Here is a 21,382-nt window from a genome sequence, read left to right as displayed (position 1 = left end):
ATGTGTTCTTTAAATTCATTTATATTATAAGCTCTATTCAGGTAGGTGTAGACTTTTCTGGGTTATGCGGTATCTCTCTTTCCCAACGTCTATTTCTATCGAGGCTTTTACCATTTTATGATCGCTACCTGCAACGGTCGTTGAAAAACTGGTTTTGGACTGTAACATCTCTAAAGATTTTTTTTTTGTCAATGATGGATGTTTTAAATTTTCCAGCGAATTACCTGTCTAAAGGTTTGCCACATATGGTAAAGGAATTAGGGGTTGTGGTACTCCAAGGAAGGAGATTGATAAATAACAGATATTTATATACGAGGAAAAGATGTCTTACTTGGAATATAAATCGACCAGTTTCAGCATTTTCACCAAATCACCAGGACGTAGGTACTCTATTGAGTGGCCAACCTTATATAAACAATAGTACTTTCAACATAGCATATTTTTCTGCTAGGACTTTTATTGCGTTAATTATTTAATATTTTGCTCTTAACAGGCTGCTCATATGGATGGAAATATTTTGGGAACCCTTATATCCCCTGATCAGATGCAAGTGGTAAACCCAGCGATGGTCCTTATTATTATTCCAATATTAGACCGAGTTTTCTATCCATGTTTATCAAAACATAGTTTTCTGGAAAATCCTCTACATCGGATGGCAGTGGGAGGAATAATAGCAGGTACATATTAAAACTGTTCACTTCAGTTATTTACGTAGCAAGTAAATGTTTATACTCCAGGCTGTGGGTGAAAAATAGGTCGATTTCAGGATATAATTCAGGAATTTTTGAAACCTATCAGGTGTTGTAAAGGATGATCCCAGGAATAACTTCTACTAAAATGTGACCAAAAATATTGTGAGCTTTTTTTTGCGATTTTCATTTGTCAAATTTGCAATTTTTAAAGATTTTTAATTTTGCAGCTTAGGATATTGATTCTAGAGAAAAACTTTTTAATAGAAAGTTGTAGTAAATTAAAAAACCTGCAATGTGAGCTATGGTAAGTTTAATTTCGTTTATTGGTTATTGCAAAACAGCCTGCGAAAGGTCCAAAATGGCCGTTTTTTACAATTGCGTTTTTTATTGTACAAATAATTTTTTTTTATTTTTTAAAGCTTTAAAATTAAGATCCTTCAATTCCAAACATAAAAAAATTGTAAGGCCGGCTTAACGAATTTGTTGCTTAGATATTATAAATTGTTTATCCCAAGAGGTCAAATGTCGAAAGCTATACCTTTTTGAAAAAAAATCGTAGAGAGTTGGTGAAACATCCAATCTCCTTCTAAAGAGTTATATTTTCATATTATGATGTAAATAAATGCGTAAACATTTTAAACCTCTAATTTTTGGGTTTGAAAATAAGGGGGCAAATTTCGTTATAAACATTTAGAGCTGAAGCGGCCCTGTACATCCCATGAGTTTCTAACTTACAGATTATTGTTGCTGAAGATGAAACGAAGATTTATAAAAAAATAAAAATTTTCTACAACCAACTGAAGCCGAGATAATTGTTTCTTTTTTCTTAAATCGTAGTGCCTTTATTTATAACAATTAAGAAATTATTTTACAGTCATTGACTAAAGAAAGACTTATATTATCTTAAAATAAAAATTATTATAAAATATAGTTATATTTAATTTTAAAAATTATTTTTAAAATCGGTGCTTTTGCGAGCTGCCGAATTTTGCAAATCGCCCGGCTCGCTTCAAATCCGCGCGCTCGGAAAATTTTTACGTAACTTGTATTAAATTTTCACCGAAAACAATTTAATAATATTACCATTATAATATACAGTCTATTTACCACTGTATTTGTTTTTCTTGATAAACTTTTATATGTGAAATCTCATTTCTGAAGAAATAATATTATAAAAATGATACATATATATGAAATATATAACTATATTTTTAATTTTTTCATTGTTATATAAATATAATAATAATGTTACTTCTTATTATACAATATTAAACTTTTTCTTCTTGTAGTGACTATCCGTTTTGGATGTTGGCGACCATCATGGCAATCTGTACTTGCACGCTAAATCGGTACTGCTGCTCTAAAAAGATTTGTAGTTGTTGTGTTGAACGACGTACGTAAATTTTCTAGCAAGGTAATCCTTCGCCTTCCTGGTTCTCAGTTTCCAAATGGGGTTTGCCAAATTGCCATGATGGTCGCCAACATCCAAAACGGATAGTCACTACAAGAAGAAAAAGTTTGATATTGTATAATAAGAAGTAACATTATTATTATTATATTTATATAACAATGAAAAAATTAAAAATATAGTTATATATTTCATATATATGTATCATTTTTGTAATATTATTTCTTCAGAAATGAGATTTCACATATAAAAGTTTATCAAGAAAAACAAATACAGTGGTAAATAGACTGTATATTATAATGGTAATATTATTAAATTGTTTTCGGTGAAAATTTAATACAAATTACGTAAAAATTTTCCGAGCGATCGGATTTGAAGCGAGCCGGGCGATTTGCAAAATTCGGCCGCTCGCAAAAGCACCGAATTTAAAAAAAAAATAATAATTCAATGTAACTATATTTTATAATAATTTTTATTTTAAGATAATATAAGTCTTTCTTTAGTCAATGCCTGTAAAATAATTTCTTAATTGTTATAAATAAAGGCACTACGATTTAAGAAAAAAGAAACAATTATCTCGGCTTCAATTGGCTCTAATTTTTTTTTATTTTTTCATAAAGCTTCGCTTTGTCTTCAGCAACAATAATCTGTAAGTTAGAAACTCATAGAATGTACAGGGCCGCTTCAGCTCTAAATGTTTATAACGAAATTGCCCCCTTATTTTCAAACCCAAAAATTAGAGGTTTAAAAATGTTTTACGCATTTATTTACATCAGAATATGAAAATATAACTCTTTAGAAGGAGATTGAATGTTTCACCAACTCTCTACGATTTTTTTTTCAAAAAGTTATAGCCTTCGACATTCGACCTCTTGGGATAAACAATTTATAATATCTAAGCAACAAATTCGTTAAGCCGGCCTTACAATTTTTTTTATATTTGGAATTGAATGATCTTCATTTTAAAGCTTTAAAAAAAAATTATTTGTACAATAAATAACGCAATTGTAAAAAACGGCCATTTTGGACTTTTCGCAGGCTGTTTTGCAATAACCAATAAACGAAATTAAACTTACCGTAGCTCAAATTGTAGGTTTTTTAATTTACTACAACTTTTTATTAAAAAGTTTTTCTCTGGAATGAATATCCTAAGCTGCAAAATTAAAAATCTTTAAAAATTGCAAATTTAACAAATTAAAATCGCAATAAAAAAAAAGCTCACAATATTTTTGGTCACATTTTAGTAGAAGTTATTCCTGGCATCGTCCTTTACAACACCTGATAGGTTTCAAAAATTCCTGAATTATATCACGTTTTTTCACCCACAGCCTGGAGTATTAGTGTATTTTTATGGCATTAGTTGCATACAATAATAATTTTCTACATTTATACAAAAACAATTATTTCTTGGTCATGGGATACTAACTGAGGGTAAAAAATAAAGCATCATTTAATGGCAAATATTCAATATTTAGTTAGCACTATAGAGGGTGTTTCAAAAAAAGGTAACCCCGTCTCTAAGGTAGGTAAAAAACTGAAAAATAATTGGGGTTTGCTTAGTAAAAAATTTTTGTAACGCCATCCGTTTTAAAGACACAGAGAGTTGAAAAAAAAATTTACGCATTTTTGAAAATTGAAAAATTGAAACAAGGTTTAAAAACTCTAATTATTGTTGATTTATCGTCATAACAATCAATAAATGTCACATTTCCGTGGCACACTTGGAGAAAATCGAGGTATACCTATTAGAACTTTATCATTACTACCAGCATCAATTATTACTTCATAATTTTCAAATCAAAATATTCCGAAAACGGTACACAGTATCGAGTTTTACCAAGAGTACCTTTTTCGTGTAAAATTGAATGATGTTTAAGTTTACTTGAAATTTTGATTAATAATTATTCTCTTAAAAAAGTTATATTGACTAATACTTAGTACAGATATAAAAGCAAATTCATGGGATGTATCAGCTTCCAAAACATATTCGTATAAAATTTCATTACAATGTTGCCAGTAGTTTCGGCAAAATCGTAAAAAATGCGTAAACTTTTTTTTTCTTCAACGCCCTGTATCTTGAAAACGGATGGCGTTACAAAAATTTTTTACTAAACAAACCCCAATTATTTTTCAGTTTTTTACCTACCCTAGAGACGGGGTTACCTTTTTTTGAAACACCCTGTATATTATATTCAGAAAGATAAAACATAATATGTTAGTCAAACGTACAATTTATGCAATGTTTATTATTAATATTTCTTCTTGATTTATTTTTAAATTCTACTGATCCCTCCGCTATTTGCTAGGATTTTATTTGTCATGCCGATTAATATCGGATTACCGACGAACTTCAACAACGTTTTTGTCCTTATGTTTTTGAGACTGAGTTGAATGAAAGTAGAAATCCCGGAGAGTAAAATACGCAAAAAATGTACCTACTGTTTTCTGGGGAGTTTGCCTAGAAAATGAAGGCAACTCTATACTCACCTTGTTCTCCATGCCCCGAGTACTGTAGTGTGTAGTTTTTTTTATTTATTTCTTCTTAACCTGCCCATCTAATTTCTTGAGTCACTGTAGTATCAATTGTGTATCTTTCTAGTTCTGAGACAATCTCCTGCATTTTTCCTGGTTCAATCATTGTTCTGATGTTCCACGTACTTATTTTTATTTGATCGTGTTTTTTCATTTTTTTGATCATATTTTTTTCTGTTCGTATGTTTTATTTTTTCTAATCTAATAATGAATGGGTTGCATGTGTGAGTCCATACTATTATTGTAGTAAAGAAAAGAGAGACGTTTTCACAAACAATTTGTTTTACAACTGACGACCGGTTTCGCTGTCTATACTTTGCACAGCATCTTCAGATCTTGGTTAAAGTAAAATTAAATGCTACAACAACAATAAAACAGAGTTAGTTAAGTGGTCTGGTTTAAATCAAAAGTTAATGATCAAGCCAATATCAAAGTACATATATTTATTATTACACATAAATACCCACATGTACGTTTGTATGGTGTGTGACCCTCACACTCACACACATGCACGTATTCATATGCAGTGGTAACAAAAGTATGTCAAGTATAAGATATAGTCCGTCTGCTATAACTTTTCCCATGCGGTACGATTCATTTTCAATCAAATTAAGTAAAAACATAAATTGAAACGAACGTCGATGTGTATATACATTTTGTATACTGTATACTATATACTACACACATCGGCGTACGTTTCACTTTCTGTTTTGACTTAATTTGATTGAAAATGAATCGTACCGCATGGGAAAAGTTATAACGGACGGACTATATATACTTACATACTTTCCGGTATACGGGAAGAATATATTAGTAGTCAATATTATACTTTTTCTCTGCACTTTGCTAAAAGGAAGGTTGGTAGAGAGATAGATTTGACTAATAAATTAACAAAATATTAACAAAAACACGACATTAAACCGAGAAAAACGAAAATTATTGTTAGTAGGGAGTGCAATTAGAACGAAAATATGCATTGTTTCGGAAAAATTCAAACAAGGTTATATTTTTCTAAAACTTTTTGGTTAGTTTATATACTTGTTAAAGTAAAAAGTTCTACTCGCAGATTTGGCCGCTAATTGCATATTAATTGTTTAAACAATAACAATTGTTTTGTATAAATAATTTTAAAGCTATCGTTAAATTCATCATTTTACTTTGATCAAATATATATATATATACACATATAAACGCTCTTATACAGGCCCGTACAAGATATATTTTGAACGTTTACAAGCCCGCAACTACCTTTTGGAGCCCGACTGCGGGTTTCGAAACGTCGCCCGAGTATCTAACAACCATTGGATTCCCCTTACTTTCTTACCCAACTGGACAAATTTTTGCGAAGGCTTCACAACGTACAGCTTATACATACACTTATACAAAAAGTTTCTAAAATCATGCGGTAGGGGGCGCTTTCGTGTATAAGTTTTATACATTTGAACTATTATTTTTAAATAAATCGCTATGAAGCCCGACATTTGACAACGCCGCTGGGCTTGAAAACGTGCGTGAAATTTATTTTCACATATATACCATTGGGCGTAAATCACAATTGTTAGAAGTAAGAACGACACACATATATAAAGATAATCAATCTTAAAAATACTATACAGAGTGCCTAATTCAATAAAGAACACAAACATCGGTGTAGCTTCTCAGGGACACGAGTGGGTAATGCCCACCTTGGAAAAATCGACAGTATTGGTGAAATATAAAGTTCTCCTTCTTTTCATCTTGAAAACAAAATTTGATACAGTATTTAGTATAAAATAAAACAAATACATTGTTTTATAATAAAACACCCTATAGGTACCTATATGTATTGTTAGATATTTCTTTACTCGATTTCATTGAGTAAATTTCCTGCAACAGGTATTACAGATTTAAAAAAAAATGTCTGAAAAACCAGAAAATAATACAAAATAATAAATAAAATATTATATTTCGAATTATGGAAAAAAATTTAAACTGAAAATACAAACAGCTGCAAGAAAAAAAAAGTACAAAAGTAAATACGAGTACTTCATTAAATATTTGGTTAATAGCTATTTTACATTTTATCTTATTTATAATTAATGCTGAGAATGACTAAAATAATTATTAAACATTGAAATAAAATTAAACGTTTATACTAGCGCAGTGCAAGTCTAAAATATTTAAAGTAAATTAGCAATTGTTTAACCTTTATAACAGTTATAAACAAAAGCTTTCACTGTGGCCCACGTCTTATCCTTGAATAAATCTTTATGTTTTTTCATTATCAACTCGGTTTCTTCTTTTCTCGGAGCTTTTTTGTTTTTTATGTGATCTTTGAAAGCTGTTTTCAATACATTTTTTTGCTCTGAATTCCACTTTCCTCGCTTTCCTTTTTTTATACTATTTTCCCTTTCATCTAAAACATAACAGTTTATCTTTCATTCCACGTTCTTTAAATTCTTAGTTCTGGATAAGGAAAAATAGATAATTACCTAATACCGCATTTTTCATTGCTTGTTCTCCGAATTGCTGTTCCCACGTCTCTTCTATTTCATTTTCATTAATATTTTGATCTAAAAACAATATATATATATTAAATCTTCATGCCTGCATATATTAATTTTTTCTAGTAATCCTAATGAAATATCAACCTGATTTGCTAAAGTTACGTGGTGAGTAAAGCATGTTTTAAATTCCTCCATATTTCGTAGATACTAGTTAACATATTAACTGAAAATTTAAGCATCTATATTTTTTTAACGGGGCGAATTTTGAAAATAAACTGAAATTTAAAAATTTTCATTGCACTATTGTTTGTGTTCCGAATCAATATTACAGTAATGAATTTGGCGCAGTACTTCGTGTTCTAATGACAGCAAATAACAAACGATTTCATTAACCTATTAATTTTCAAGCAAAATATTCACTTTTACGGTATTGGAATTTATGTTGTTGATTTTACAAAAAACTTTATTGTCATAAAAAAGTTTCCTTCATTCTGGTACCTTAAAAGAAAATAAATAATTATGAATTTCTTACCATGAAATAAAGGTTTTTCTGCTTCAGTCTCATCCAGCAATGATTCATTGTCTGACAAAGTTATTTCGTCAAGGATTTTCCTTTATACTTTGCTACTTGTCCACTATTAACAGCGATAAGTAATTTGGCAACTTTTGCTGTCTGATACAAGTCTTGAGGAAGCCTACGAGACAGAACTAGTTAAAGTATCAGAAGTACGTACATTTGAGTATGTAGCCAAGTAGACTGACCTTTAGTTTCTGTTTTTTAAAGGAGGATTGGAAAAAAGAACTTTCCCATTAAAAATGTATGCGAAATATGGACAGTGCCACAAAAAATAGGTAATAAGCACGGTTTTTAAATAAATAAAGCAAAATGAAAACGTTTTTGTACTACACATGAATTTTTTTAAATCAAAAATGTAGTAGATACTACTTGATTTTGGTGTAACTTGTTTAATTGGAACAAAAGCAATGAAATTAAGATTTTAAACCCCAAATACTATTCTAAACATATAGGTTCGATCCCCTACGGTGTAAGAAGTTTTTTATTTTTTCTTCAGATGTAAGTTGTTGTATTTTTATATAAATAAACTCAAATTGTCATTTATTTATGACCTGTGAATTATGATTCATTATTCACGACTAAATAAAGTTCATCATTATACTTGATAAAACACAAGTGAATGTAGTTTTTAAATGGTCGTTGATAAAAATGATAAAAAAATTGAATTTATAATTACCTATAATACGATTCATGTGTTTTTTTGGTGTGTCCCATGAAAGTAGCAAACTGTTCCATTTCGTCATCCTTAATATTGATTGCTTGCAATAATGTGGCAATTTGTTTTCTCAAACGGGTTGATGTAAACAGAGTTGTATCCGAAACATCAGCTTTTGTCGCCAGCTTTTTAACAATATGATAGCCACTCAACCACAGCTCTGTGTTAGGATTACCAAATAAATACGGATTTGTCGGAGTCACACAAATACTTCGGAAACTTAGAAGCAGTTCAATGAATTTCTGAAGGTCCGGTGGAAATGAAACTGCAACAGGTCTGCTTCCTTTTCCACCGGTCACTACTCTTTTGTAATTCTTGCACAAAGTTTGTTCAGTTTTTGAAAGACAATCTAGAAACTCGGTTTGCTGGTTTTCACTGACTGTTGAATTATAAGTCTCAGTTTTTAGGTACTGAATTTCCCCAATGCGCTTTCTATTTATTAATAATGTCAATGCTAAGACAGACTCGATCAGCTTTCGATAGTTCAACTTAATGTGGATATTCTTCTTCAATGCATCTGAAGCTTCATGGGCTTCGTTCATTACAAAAGTTTGGAATTTTATAACATCTTGGGTCAATGGCAACAATTTTGGAGAAACATAATTATTTTCCTTTAAATTTTTCAGTGCAAGGATTTCAAGCCTCAGATGTCCAATGGTTTTCAATACGATTTTTTAAACGCTTAATGTCTTTAAGACTTTCTTCGGCAGTAGTACAGATTATAATAGGACTTTTCTGTATAATATTCTTTGTAGCTATGTCACAAACTTGTTTAAGCGTGGTCCCCATGTGTAGTGCCAAACTGTTCGCTTGAAAGGTTTTGGTTTCTTCACAATATCCGCTAATAACTTTTACAGCTCCGACAATATTATCAAAAAACTGTGGTTTCAAAGCATCAAATAGTAGTTGAATTCCAGTTGTATTTCTCAAACTTATAAGAAGTCGTCCCAATTCTCTCATTTTATTTGAGATAACATTTCTTATTTGAGCACGCTTGTGCTTTCTTAGCAAGCTTTCAGCATATGAGCAAATGAGCATATCTTTCATAGCAGTTCTTGAAATCTCGTCACTTCGCATAATTGGAAAAACTTCTTTTTTTAAACGCAAAGAAGCAAGAAAATCACCGTGTACACCTGAACATACAGTGAATACTTGTGATAAAGATAAATGATTTTCACGTTTGACAGTTTTACATTTAGATCTGGCAGGACATCGCTTTCTATGTCTTCTTAAATACGTTCTTCTAAAGAATCCCATGCAATCGGGGCAAGAAACAAATAATGATGTATCTACATCTTCAGCTTCCTTGGGTCTTCGTACAGGTCTTATATTATTAGTTGATAAGGAACTAACAAAATTTCCCTGACGGCGAATAGCATCTAACAATAATTTTCTTTTGTGGTAATTTGGAGGAAATGACGAAAATTCCTTAACAGCACCTTGATCACAATGTCTTCTAATCAAGTGTCGTGCAAAATGGGTTACATCGTCCAAGCAATACGGACATGTTGTTTTTTTGTCTTGTGAACGACTGAAGTGTGACTCAACTTTAACATGAGAGGGTCCTACAAATTTACCGAAGTTAACTATAAAAGGGTCTACGTGCTTACTTGTAGTTTCTAATTCAAAGCTTTCTTCTTTTGGTTTTAAATTTTGATCAAGCAAGGTAGTAGTTGTGGATATTTCATTAGACTTGTAAGAATAATTGTTGCTTATATATTTTTTTGTTTTTTTGGTACTTTTACCTTCAGCTTTACTAATTCTTTCATAACGTATAAGCGAAAATTCTTCATTTTCCTCATCATCGCTTGAAGGTAGATACTCACTCCCAGAAGATCGAGAAGGTTCTTCCATTTCATCAATATCATAGTTTTCTTTAGATTCTTCTGACGGTTCTCTTTGTCTTCGAGTAACATTTCTTAGAGGAGAGTACGCTCCTAAAATGTCCTTACTGGTGATGTCTGATGGTGGTAGTATTTGTAGATCTTCCAATATAACTATTTTTTTCTCCATTTCTTTATTGGGTCTTTGTCTTCGAGGTACATGTCTAAGAGGAGAGTACGCTTCTAAAATTTTCTCAGTGGTGTGGTCTGGTTGCGGTCTTATTTGTTGATCTTCCAATACAACTATTTTTTTATTTATTTCTTCATTGGATTTCTCAATATTGTGTCTCTTAACTAGCTGTACATCTTTTTCTTCATGATCTTCAAAATCATAGACATCTTTTAGCTCACCTTTTGCAGCAGCTGTCAAACTTAGATGGGTTAATGCTTTATTTTTATAATATGTTTGTAAACCCTTTGTTGTCTCGTAATCTGGTAAAAAAAGTAGATTACTCTCGTCACGCCGCGTCAGATTTAGTATTTTTTCCGTTCGTTTTTTCATGACTGATGGAGGTTAATTTATTCTGGAAAAGAGCAAGTCAATCAATTGGAGTCAAGGTCAGATTATAACAAATATATAATGAGAAAAACATCCAAAGTATTCATTCATAGGCCATGATGACTAGGTGAATTTTATCTTCCTTATGTAGTTAATGCTGCTTGTAGTTCTACCTTTTCAAACATAAACAATATTCCCATATTTATTATACATTAATGTAGGTAGGTACAAACTTATATTTTAAAAGTTTATCGCAAAGTAAATGACAAAAAAATAAAAATTATTTTAACTTTTTTTATGTAAATAAACAATATATTCAATTCTAAACCCCTTTTCTTTATAATGATTTTTAATATTGTCGAAAATAAATGTACTTTACTTTCAGCAATAATCACATTCACAGGCAAAACTAGTATAATATTGATAAAATCTTGATGGAAAATGATTTTTTCTCTTAATTATTATAATAAAATATTTCCCCTGTATGCTAAAATTTATGTAAATACACTGTATAAGAGTTTTATTAACCTTCTCTCATCATCTTCCGTAGATGAGCAATAGTTCCTAAGCAATGTTTGATAATCTGATAGAGAGCCTCTATAATCTATCTTCGTTATAATACGATTCAGTCCATATTAAACTGAAAAAATCGTTTAAAATAAATAGTAAAATAATACTTACTTCATTCCCAATATCAAAGTAGTAATACTACCATATAAAAGCAAACAACACGAATGCAACTGTGAGAAGCCCGGTTCTTCTCCTATAACACTGATAATAATAATGGACAATATTCAAATATAACCTTGAGTCTAAAAATAGATGTACTATTAATAGTATCAGTAACCTGGCAACACCGCTAGGCTTTAAAACGTTGCAATAGTATATAGATTTTTAAACAGTGGGCTTCTAAAGGTTCAAGTAATATCTTTTGGGCTTCAAAAGGTGAAATTCGTTTCTAACGACAATTCTACGGAAAAAACTTTACCCCTCTGCTTTCCCCTCTATAGGTTTTAAGTGATTTTAAGGCGATAGGTACAAAGTATACACGCCGTAACCAATAGGAAGTGCAGGGCTCTGAAACTGCCCGTTTGTCTTCGGGCTCCGTTACGTGTCATTTATCAGTATATATATATATATATATATATATATATATATATATATATATATATATATATATATATATATATATATATATATATATATATTTCGTTTTTAATTATGCTGAATTCGAATATGGCATTGCAATTTGAAAATTCTTATACAGAGGCTCTTATACAGTATGTCTGCGTAGCTAGGAACCACATGGAAAACTTTTTTATTATCCATTTTACGAAAAAAAGTTATTCTTCATAAAATGCTCTGGATATCAAAAATCTAAAACTCAACCATCAATAAATATCAAATTTTATCAATTTTATACGAGTTATGTCAAAAATATGATTTTCGTTAAAGAGTAAAATACCTTTATATTCCAGAATATATAAAAATGATATTATGAAAAGTTGCTTGAAATTAAAAACTATGTTTAAATATACAATTACATCATTCCAATCGAAAAACAATTTTTTCTCAAATTACGGATACTCACCATCATTTTCTTACAACTATTTTATTATCACTTTTACGAAAAAAAGTTATTCTTCATAAAATTCTCTCCCTGGTCTAAAATCTAAGACACAATCTTAGATTTCAAACTTTTTTAATTTTATACGAGGTATGTAAAAAATATATATTTTTCTTAATAGTTAAGTGTCTTTATTATTCACAATATTATAATTAGAAGGATGTAATTGAACACTAAAACAAATTTTTTAATTCCAAACAACTCTTCATAATAACAATTTTCGATATTGTGAAATGTAAAGGTACTTTACTCTTAAGTGAAATTCATATTTTTTGACATACCTCGTATAAAATTAATTAAATTTGATATTTGACAATTCCATCTTAGATTATATACGATGCAGAGTATTTTATAAAGAATAACTTTTTTCGTAAAACTGATAATAAAAAAGTTATCAATAGGTTTCAAGTTACGCAGACATACTGTATAAGAGCTAAACAGATTTTTTGCTGAACATTTATAATTGTTGAAGCTTATTATTAAATGTATTTTAGGTAAGTTTTACAGAAAAAAGTTTTGATCACTTTGTATAAACATTTTTTTATCTGGTAATTTTCGGTTTTTGTATTACATTTTTGTTATCTTTCTTAATTTTCTCAAAAAGAAATAGTTTATTTCATTTCTAAAGTAAAATAATTCAGTGCATTTTAAAGACTACATCCTAAGCTTTAAAAAAGCGCTTATAAAACTGTAATAGATCTGTTCAAACTTGAGGAATACCGTCTTAAGATAGTGGTAATTCTATAAAACTACGAAGATTTGACAAATTACATTTTTTGAGACGTCATATCATTTGAATTAAATTTTTTAAATTTTTTTAATGAAACATCATTTAGCAAGATGCTTGAAAGGTAAGTTGTGCAGAATTGAAAGTTTTTTAAGAAAAATTGTATTAGTTACACATTTTTAAATCATTTTTAAACAAAATTCATGTAAGGCTCATTTTCCGCCCACACTGTACTTATGCCCATACATTTTATTTCTTTCTATTTTAATCATAAGATAGCTTAATTATTCTTCTTTTATGTTCAATTTATAAAATTTCATTTGATCTATTAGTTAAAGAATTACATTAAAATAACTCAACCGTGCATTTCGCCGTACGCTAGTTTACAGTGCGCCAATGTTTGTGAGAAGGGTGACTTTAGCGTTATAAATAAAAAATTATAGAAGATACAGATTCAATTTTAGAAAATTCTTTATATAGGGTTTTTTTTGTAAAATTTTCTGAATTTTTCAAGGGTTAGCTCAGTTTTTTTCTAAAATTTATATTTTCGGAGTTATTTAAAAAAACATCTAATTTCGTAGTTCATTTGTTTAATAAAAAATGAAGCACACACTTCTCGAGTAGAATTTTTGATATGTTGCTTATTAAACATTTCTTAATGAAATTACAAAAAGTTCTATCTTGTTTGATTTTACATATTTGTAAATTGAATTGTATAGATTTTATTTATATAAAGTTATTAGATGTTGTTCAGGATGTTCAAGAACTTATAGATGTAAAAATTGGGTGTGCAATTTTTTAGACAAGATTGGTCGGATATACAATAGTTGTGATCTGATTGTGAAAATTTGTTTGATTTGTTTGAAAAATTGAAATTGAAAAATTAGTAATTTGCTTAAATTTTTTATATCAAAAGTGTCAATCAATAAAATCATTAATAGCTAATTCAGTCATAGCTAAATAAAGTCAAGTGTATAGGTAATGCAATAGGTGATATTAAATTTATTGTAATATAAAGTTATAATTATCTGTAGAGCAATGAAACTTTATGGAATATAACTAAAAAGTTGAGGAAGCAATATATGAAAAAATAATATATGAAACAAATTTTCATTTATGAAAATTATTTAAAATTTATTTAAAATTTCATTTATCTGTTGAATTTAATAAATAGTTGAGTGGGTTAAAAATTAATTTACAATTTTTGAAAACTTTACCTGGTTGAGCTGAATTAAATGGTTTCTTTTTAATGATAAAAAAAGTAAGTCGATTAATAACACATAAAGTGTTATTTATCTATTTTAAAACAAAAAAGAAATTATAAATATTATAAATATATAAATAATAGCAGTGACTTGGTCTTTATCTAGGTAAAAGGGCATGCCGGAATCAAATAAATGAGATAGTAAATGAAATGGCACAGAATTCAGCAACTTTAAATGAAATAATAGATTTAACAATCTCCAGCGATTACATTCCAAAATTGCATAAAAAATTAAGAAAGAAATGGAAAACTATTTGGCTCAAGTTTGTACAAACTTCGAGGAATCCATACAATTAAATATACTCACAACTTCCACAAAATATCCCACATATATTTGATTATCACGTTACTCGATTTTATTCCACATTCCTAAGTCGCTTAAGATTAAACCATGGCAATTTTCCTGTACATTTAGCTAAAATAGGAATGCGTATCAACTCTCTCTGTTCATGTGAAAACTACTCTACTGCAGATTTAAAACAAATATTTTTTAATTGTGAACTTAATAGATACCATACGAAAGCACTAATTGCTAGACTTCAGGAGCAGAATGTAAGTTTACCGCTGAATATTTCACACCTACTAAGCTTCAATACCAAAACAATTAATGATATTATCATACAATTTCTTAAAGATTCTAAAATAAAAATTTAATATGACATCTTCAATTTTCAACTTTCAAATATTTGTGGCAAAATGTTTATCTAATGCCATCCCCTCTTTGTGAAAACACACACAAATAAAGAAGAAGAAAAAATAATTTATTAGTTATAAATTTTACAAAAAAAAAACAAACACAAAATACAACATTTTGTGAAAGCAATTAAAAACTACTTTTGTATGTAAAAATGTAACAATATATCAAATAAAGAAAAAAAATAATTGATCAGTAAAAAATGTTACACAAATAAACATGAACACAAAATACAACATTTTTGAAAAAATTAAAAGCTATTTTTAATAAAATTTTTTAATTATATAAGTTGTTCAAAATGACCTCCGAACACATTTTTATGCATGCGGAAAAACGATCATTTAATGAGTTACTTTCACTAAGAAGCATTTGTAAACTAACACTTCAAAATACACTTTGTATTCTATTTTTCATCTCATCTCTTGTTGTTGGAGGCATTTTATAACCTTCATTCTTAAAGTAACCCCAAAAAAATCGGTCCAGTTTATTAAATTCTGGTAATCTGGGTGGCCACACTACTGGTCCATGAAAAAATGAAAATGTCTCGATAACTACTAATAAATTTAGGCATAGGGAATGTTGTATACAAATTAAAGTACGATAATGGTACTTTTCGATAGTGATATAAAATACAGGATGTTCCATTTAAAATTGCTGAGGAAATATTGTACTTGCGTTTTGACTCACCCTGTATTCAATATAAAGAAAGTTAGCAATATCAATAATTTATGAAAATTTTGACAATTAACAAAAAAATATGGCATCAATAAACCATGGCTGTTGTGCTCATTTTTATTTATACAGGGAGTTGAACTTGTTACGATTTTCATAGAAAATTGGTTATAACATTGTAAAAACCCTGTATAACATACCAAACCTTTATATTTTTGTAATGTAGAAGTTAAGAAGATTTATAATATAAAATAAAATACAGGGTGCTCCATTTAAAAAAACATAAATTTGGACTGTCACTATGTTATCGAAGTAACATTCTAATTTTTTGATGTAAAGCTTAAAGTTGGCTACAATTTTTGATCCTAATTTGTATCGCTATCTATTACTATAACGGATCTACGGAGCTTTACTCTACTAATCAATCACCCTGTATAAAGCCTAATTATTTTCACATCCTTATACCAAGATTGTAGGCACTGGCGGATCCAGGGGGGGTGTCACGGGGTCATGACCCCCCCCCCATAATTGTATACACACGTATCCTAGGGTTGGTAAGACTAAGTGACCTTGCATCAGAGATAGGTAATTAAATCACCCTTAAGACCCATGACCCCCCCCCAAACAAAATTTCTGGATCCGCCACTGATTGTAGGTAGTGAATAAACTTTAGTTACGAAATTATTGTACATTTTCAGGCATTGCTTTTCTCTCTGCTGGGATCTTAGAGCTGGTGCTAGAAACAACTTATCCGGACTTGCCAAGAGACCACGAGGCTTCAGTTAATGTTATTAATACTTTACCATGTACACTTAAGGTAAAGTTACAATTTTGTTTTGTTTTTTAAGAATAATTAAATACCTCGTTTAAAATTTAAATCTTTAAGTTCTAATCATGTTGCAGTTACTTTAAACATCTTATTTTTCCTCGCATTCTTCTTCTTTTATAAGCCTGTTGACATAAAATTTTAGATGTAGTCTTTCCTCACTATTCTTCTGGATATTTAGGGAGGGACATACAAGAGCTGTCAGGGCGTTAACCTGCGAGACGCTGGTCAAACAAGGAACAAAGCGATAATAAAACTATCCGAAGCAAAAATAGGTACGTGGAACATCAAAAGCATGTATCAACCAGGTAAAATTTATAACACTCAGGATATCTTTTGACAAAAAGCGGTACCTCTGTTACTCGAGAAAAAGGGATTCAGTAAGAAGGAGAAATCTAACAACGAAACCATATGTAAAGGGCTTATTAGAAAAACTTAAAAGGATAAAATAAGGACATCACGATAATATATACTTAAATCAATCATTACGCTGAGATCTGTCACGTTTTAAACCAAACTGAACAACACACAAGGAGTAAAACCAAGTTACCATGAAAACAGTGATATTAGCTCTAACATCTTAAAAGCATTCTAAGAGAATTGGCCAGACTCTGTAAATATATATACAGATGCATCTAAGACATTAGTTGGCACTGAATGTGCCTTTTACATACCTGCTACTAAAACAGAAAAAATGTTTAAGTTAGGCCATGATTTTTCTATCTTCAGTGCTGAAGCCATAGCAATTTATGAGGCCCTGCAATATTTTAAAGAATCAGAAGATATATCTGCAACAATTATTTCCGATTCACTCTCTGTTCTTCTTGCTACTCAAACTATAGATTTTCCCAATAACAATTCAAAATATTTATATCCTACTTATTAAGAAAATCCTTTTTGAAATTCATAAAAATAAAAGAAGAGTGAATTTTTGATGGGTTAAGGTTCATATAGGATTATAGACCAGGAAGGATCTGTCTTTAGGTGGATGTGAGAGGTGGCATTCGGATTTTTGCGGATGAAGTTAGGTGATAAATTCGTTAATAGTAATTGACTTATTCTCCTTCTCAAATATGCCCGGAAGCATATTTACAGATGCTAGCGTGTGTAGACACCAGGGTGTTGAAATCAGTTAGGGTTTGGAAAAACAGAACATTTACAGATGCTAGCGCGTGTTGACACTATGGTGTTGAAATCAGTTAGGGTTTGGAAAAACAGTACATTCACAAATACTAACAGATTTGGACACCAGAGTGTTGAAACCAGCTAGCTTTTTAGTCGTTATACATGCATAGATGCTAACGGCTATTGACATTGAATTAATGTATATACCTACTGGTGTGGAAAAATATTTAAGTGATTTAGGTATTAATAAATAATTTAACGTTGTTGGGATATAAACAATAATATATTAACACAAAAGAACATCATAAAAAATAATGTTGTTCTGAAGCTATTTCCTTGTGGCATTTTTATAATTAACTATTTAGATGGGAAGTAAGCCACAATTAAATTGAAAAAAATAATTTTTTTAACGTTTCGACACCTAAATCGGGTGTCGTTGTCAAAATACAAAATCCTACCAAATTAAACACAAATGTTGTTGCTTAGTAAAAAATACTTTAAAATGTATAATATATTATGTCTGAATTGCCAAGATAAATGAGTCAGATTAAATAAATTATTACAAGAATTTTTTACTAAGCAACAACATTTTTATTTAATTTAGTAGTACAGTCAAACCCGCTTATTGGAATAGCCTTCGTGCCAAGTAATAGTATTCCTATAACCGGGATATTCTAATAACCGATCATTGGTGGCCAGTAGAAACCTTTCGGGACCTCAAATTTCTATTCCTTAAAGCGGGATATTCTTTTAACAGGTATTCTAATAAGCGGGGTCGACTGTATTCTATTTTGACAACGACACCCGATTTGGGCATCGAAACGTTAATAAAATTATTTTTTTCAATTTAATTGTGGCTTGCTTCCCATCTAAATAGTTAATTATAAAAATGCCACAAGGAAATAGCCTCAGAATATCATTATTTTTTATGTTGTTCTTTTGTGTTAATATATTATTGTTTATATCTCAACAACGTTTAATTATTTATTAATACCTAAATCACCTAAATATTTTTCCACAGCAGTAGGTATATTTTATAAAATCATTGTCAATAGCCGTTAGCATCTATGCATGTATAACCAGTAAAAAAGCTAGCTGCTTTCAACACTCTGGTGTCCAAATCTGTTAGTATTTGTAAATATACTGTTTTTCCAAACCCTAACTGATTTCAACACCCTAATAGTGTCAACACACGCTAGCATCTGTAAACGTACTGTTTTTCCAAACCCTAACTGATTTCAACACCGTGGTGTGCCGTGGTGTCAACATGCGCTAGCATCTGTAAATGTACTGTTTTTCCAAACCCTAACGGATTTTAACACCCTGGTGTCTACACACGCTAGCATCTGTAAATATGCTGCCCGGAACATTAATAAAAAAAGTAAAATATTTAAAAATTTCAAAAAATTTCGTTTTTTTTTCTACTTTCTTTGCTTATAACTTTAAAACGATTCATTTTGGAACAAAGTCGTATAGAACTAAAGCAAAGATAATTAAATTTTCTATCAGACACGATTGGTTAAAAATTTCTTAATTTAACACACTTGCTGCAAAATAGCAATAAATATAAAATAAGGGGTCAAAACAAGCCTGTCTTTATTCAATGTTTTTCCATCACTTAGGTTACACTTGGAACCTTCCTAATTCGCTTAGAAAATTTTTGTAATGTGCTAAAATAAACCGTCCACCAAATTTCATTAACATTGACTTACTAGATTATGCATAATAATTTTGCGATCTAAAGTTATTTTTAAAAATTAAAAATTTTTAAAATCTTACACAACAAAAACTAGAACATACAAAGGTTTGTCAATTTTTTTGCATATAAAGAAGCACTCCACCTATCTAATGCACTTTACAGAATTGAAATCGGATTATTTAAGTAGCCTCAGCAATGTTTTAAAGGTATAAACAATTTTTTGGCTTATAAACAAATTAGTGCTGTGTCCAGGAGGGGGTGCTACGGGCTCCTTTATTTATATGGACTTACCCAAGCTTTTTTGGGTACAAGAACACGAATTTTTTGGGTAACAGTTGATCCGGATGTCGCTAAGATTGTTATAAACAAAGAACTTGAGGAATAACATAACATCGATTTTTCGGAAAATAAAACTTTTTGCGTATTTCTTGGGTATTTGTAAGCAAAAAAGGTTCCTACAAATTTTTTAGTAGGATGCATAGTTTTCGAGATAAACGCGGTGGAACATTCAAAAAATCGAAAATGTGCAATTTTTGAACGAAAATAACTTTTGATTAAAAAATAAAATGGCAATTCTGCTGGCAGCATTTGAAAGTTTAAGTCAAATTATACCGGTTTTAATTATTTGCATTGCTAAAAATTAATTTTTTTATTATTAAACAATAGTATATTATTCAACGAGCATGTAATGATGGCTATTACTCATGATGATGAAGTTTGCGACACGAGCCGTAGGCGAGTGTCGTAATTCATCTGAGTGAGTAATAGGCATTATATGCAAGTAGAATACTATACTTTTTCTACGACCTTTTTTTATTTTAATTAGTAAAAAATATAGTTCTTAACTACTCGAGATTTAAATTATAATAATTTAAAAATACCTAAATGCTGTGCAGGTACCCCTAGGCTGAATAATTGGTTGCCTACTATTACCAAATTCTTATTTATTGTAAAAATACAACAAGAAATAGTCAATCCAAGTTCTATTCGTTTCTGAAAAATTATAAGCATAATTTGTACCTACTGTCAGTGAATCTAATAAAATAGGAAATGGCTATTATTGTCGGTGGACATATTTCATATATGTAGTTATAATGTGTATTTACATTTAACTATATTTAATATAATAATATAACTATATATAATATGATATAACATATTTAACACAATATAACCTGAAAAGTAAACACAATATTAGTTATAAATTCCAATTAACACAAACAAAATGCGCTAATGTCACTGTCACTAAAATAAATGATAAACGTCAAAATTTTTAGTAAATATGCTATAAACGTGAAAAATATACTGACATTATTACAGTTAAAATTTATTTAAAAATATTCAGAAGTTAATTATTGATACAAATTACAATAATTTTTGTACTAAATAAACAAGTTTTAAGTAATTTTATTTGCAGTTTATATACGATTAATATTAAAAGTGGCATGCGCCACTTGAATCTAACTTCAGCCCGTGAGTAATGACCCGTGAGTAACTTCAGCCCGTGAGTAATGAACTATTACTCACGGGTACAGTAATGAGTGCTATTATCTATGAAAAAATAGCGAATAATCAGCATATTATTAAACGGTCGTAGAAAAAGCTATTAGTTTATAAGCCAAAAAATTGTTTGTAATTTTAAAACATTGCTGAGGCCTCTTAAATAATCCGATTTAAAAAAAAATGAATAACCATTTACAATTTCGTTGCAAGACGAAAATACAGCCGAACCATATTCTAGTCCTATCAGAGAGTGCAGCAAGCACCTCTACCGGTTTCGAAACTTATTAGTCTCTCATCAGGAGACACATATGCTGCTCTCTCTGATCTAACCAAAACAAATCCCAGCGTGCAGTCCCGGATTGCAACGAACGCAATGGTATAGATGCCCTAGCGGCAACTGCTAGCAAAAAGACTAAGTTTTCACTCTAATGGCATATAAAACAACATAATGCT

General features: G+C 29.9%; 1 protein-coding gene and 1 long non-coding RNA gene across 5 annotated transcripts in view; one reads left to right on the top strand and one right to left on the bottom strand.

Annotated features, from left to right (window-relative positions):
• The window catches only part of LOC114342354 (solute carrier family 15 member 1-like), a 148,809-nt gene that overhangs the window by 23,868 nt on the left and 103,559 nt on the right, over positions 1 to 21,382 (top strand). For all 4 annotated transcript variants that reach the window (XM_050658484.1, XM_050658483.1, XM_050658482.1 and 1 more), the window contains exons 8-9: positions 494 to 677; positions 16,475 to 16,593. In XM_050658484.1, coding sequence (XP_050514441.1) covers positions 494 to 677; positions 16,475 to 16,593 — 303 coding nt within the window. The remainder of the gene's footprint in view (positions 1 to 493; positions 678 to 16,474; positions 16,594 to 21,382) is intronic.
• Positions 6,635 to 7,869, bottom strand: LOC126889816 (uncharacterized). Its single transcript, XR_007700182.1, has 3 exons — positions 7,651 to 7,869; positions 7,104 to 7,184; positions 6,635 to 7,027 (listed from the first exon to the last, which is right to left on the bottom strand). It is a non-coding gene; the product is annotated as an uncharacterized LOC126889816 (long non-coding RNA).

This window comes from Diabrotica virgifera, chromosome 8 (assembly GCF_917563875.1).
Source record: "Diabrotica virgifera virgifera chromosome 8, PGI_DIABVI_V3a".
Classification (NCBI taxonomy): Eukaryota; Metazoa; Arthropoda; class Insecta; order Coleoptera; family Chrysomelidae; genus Diabrotica; species Diabrotica virgifera.
This window is presented reverse-complemented; position numbering and strand designations above follow the sequence as displayed.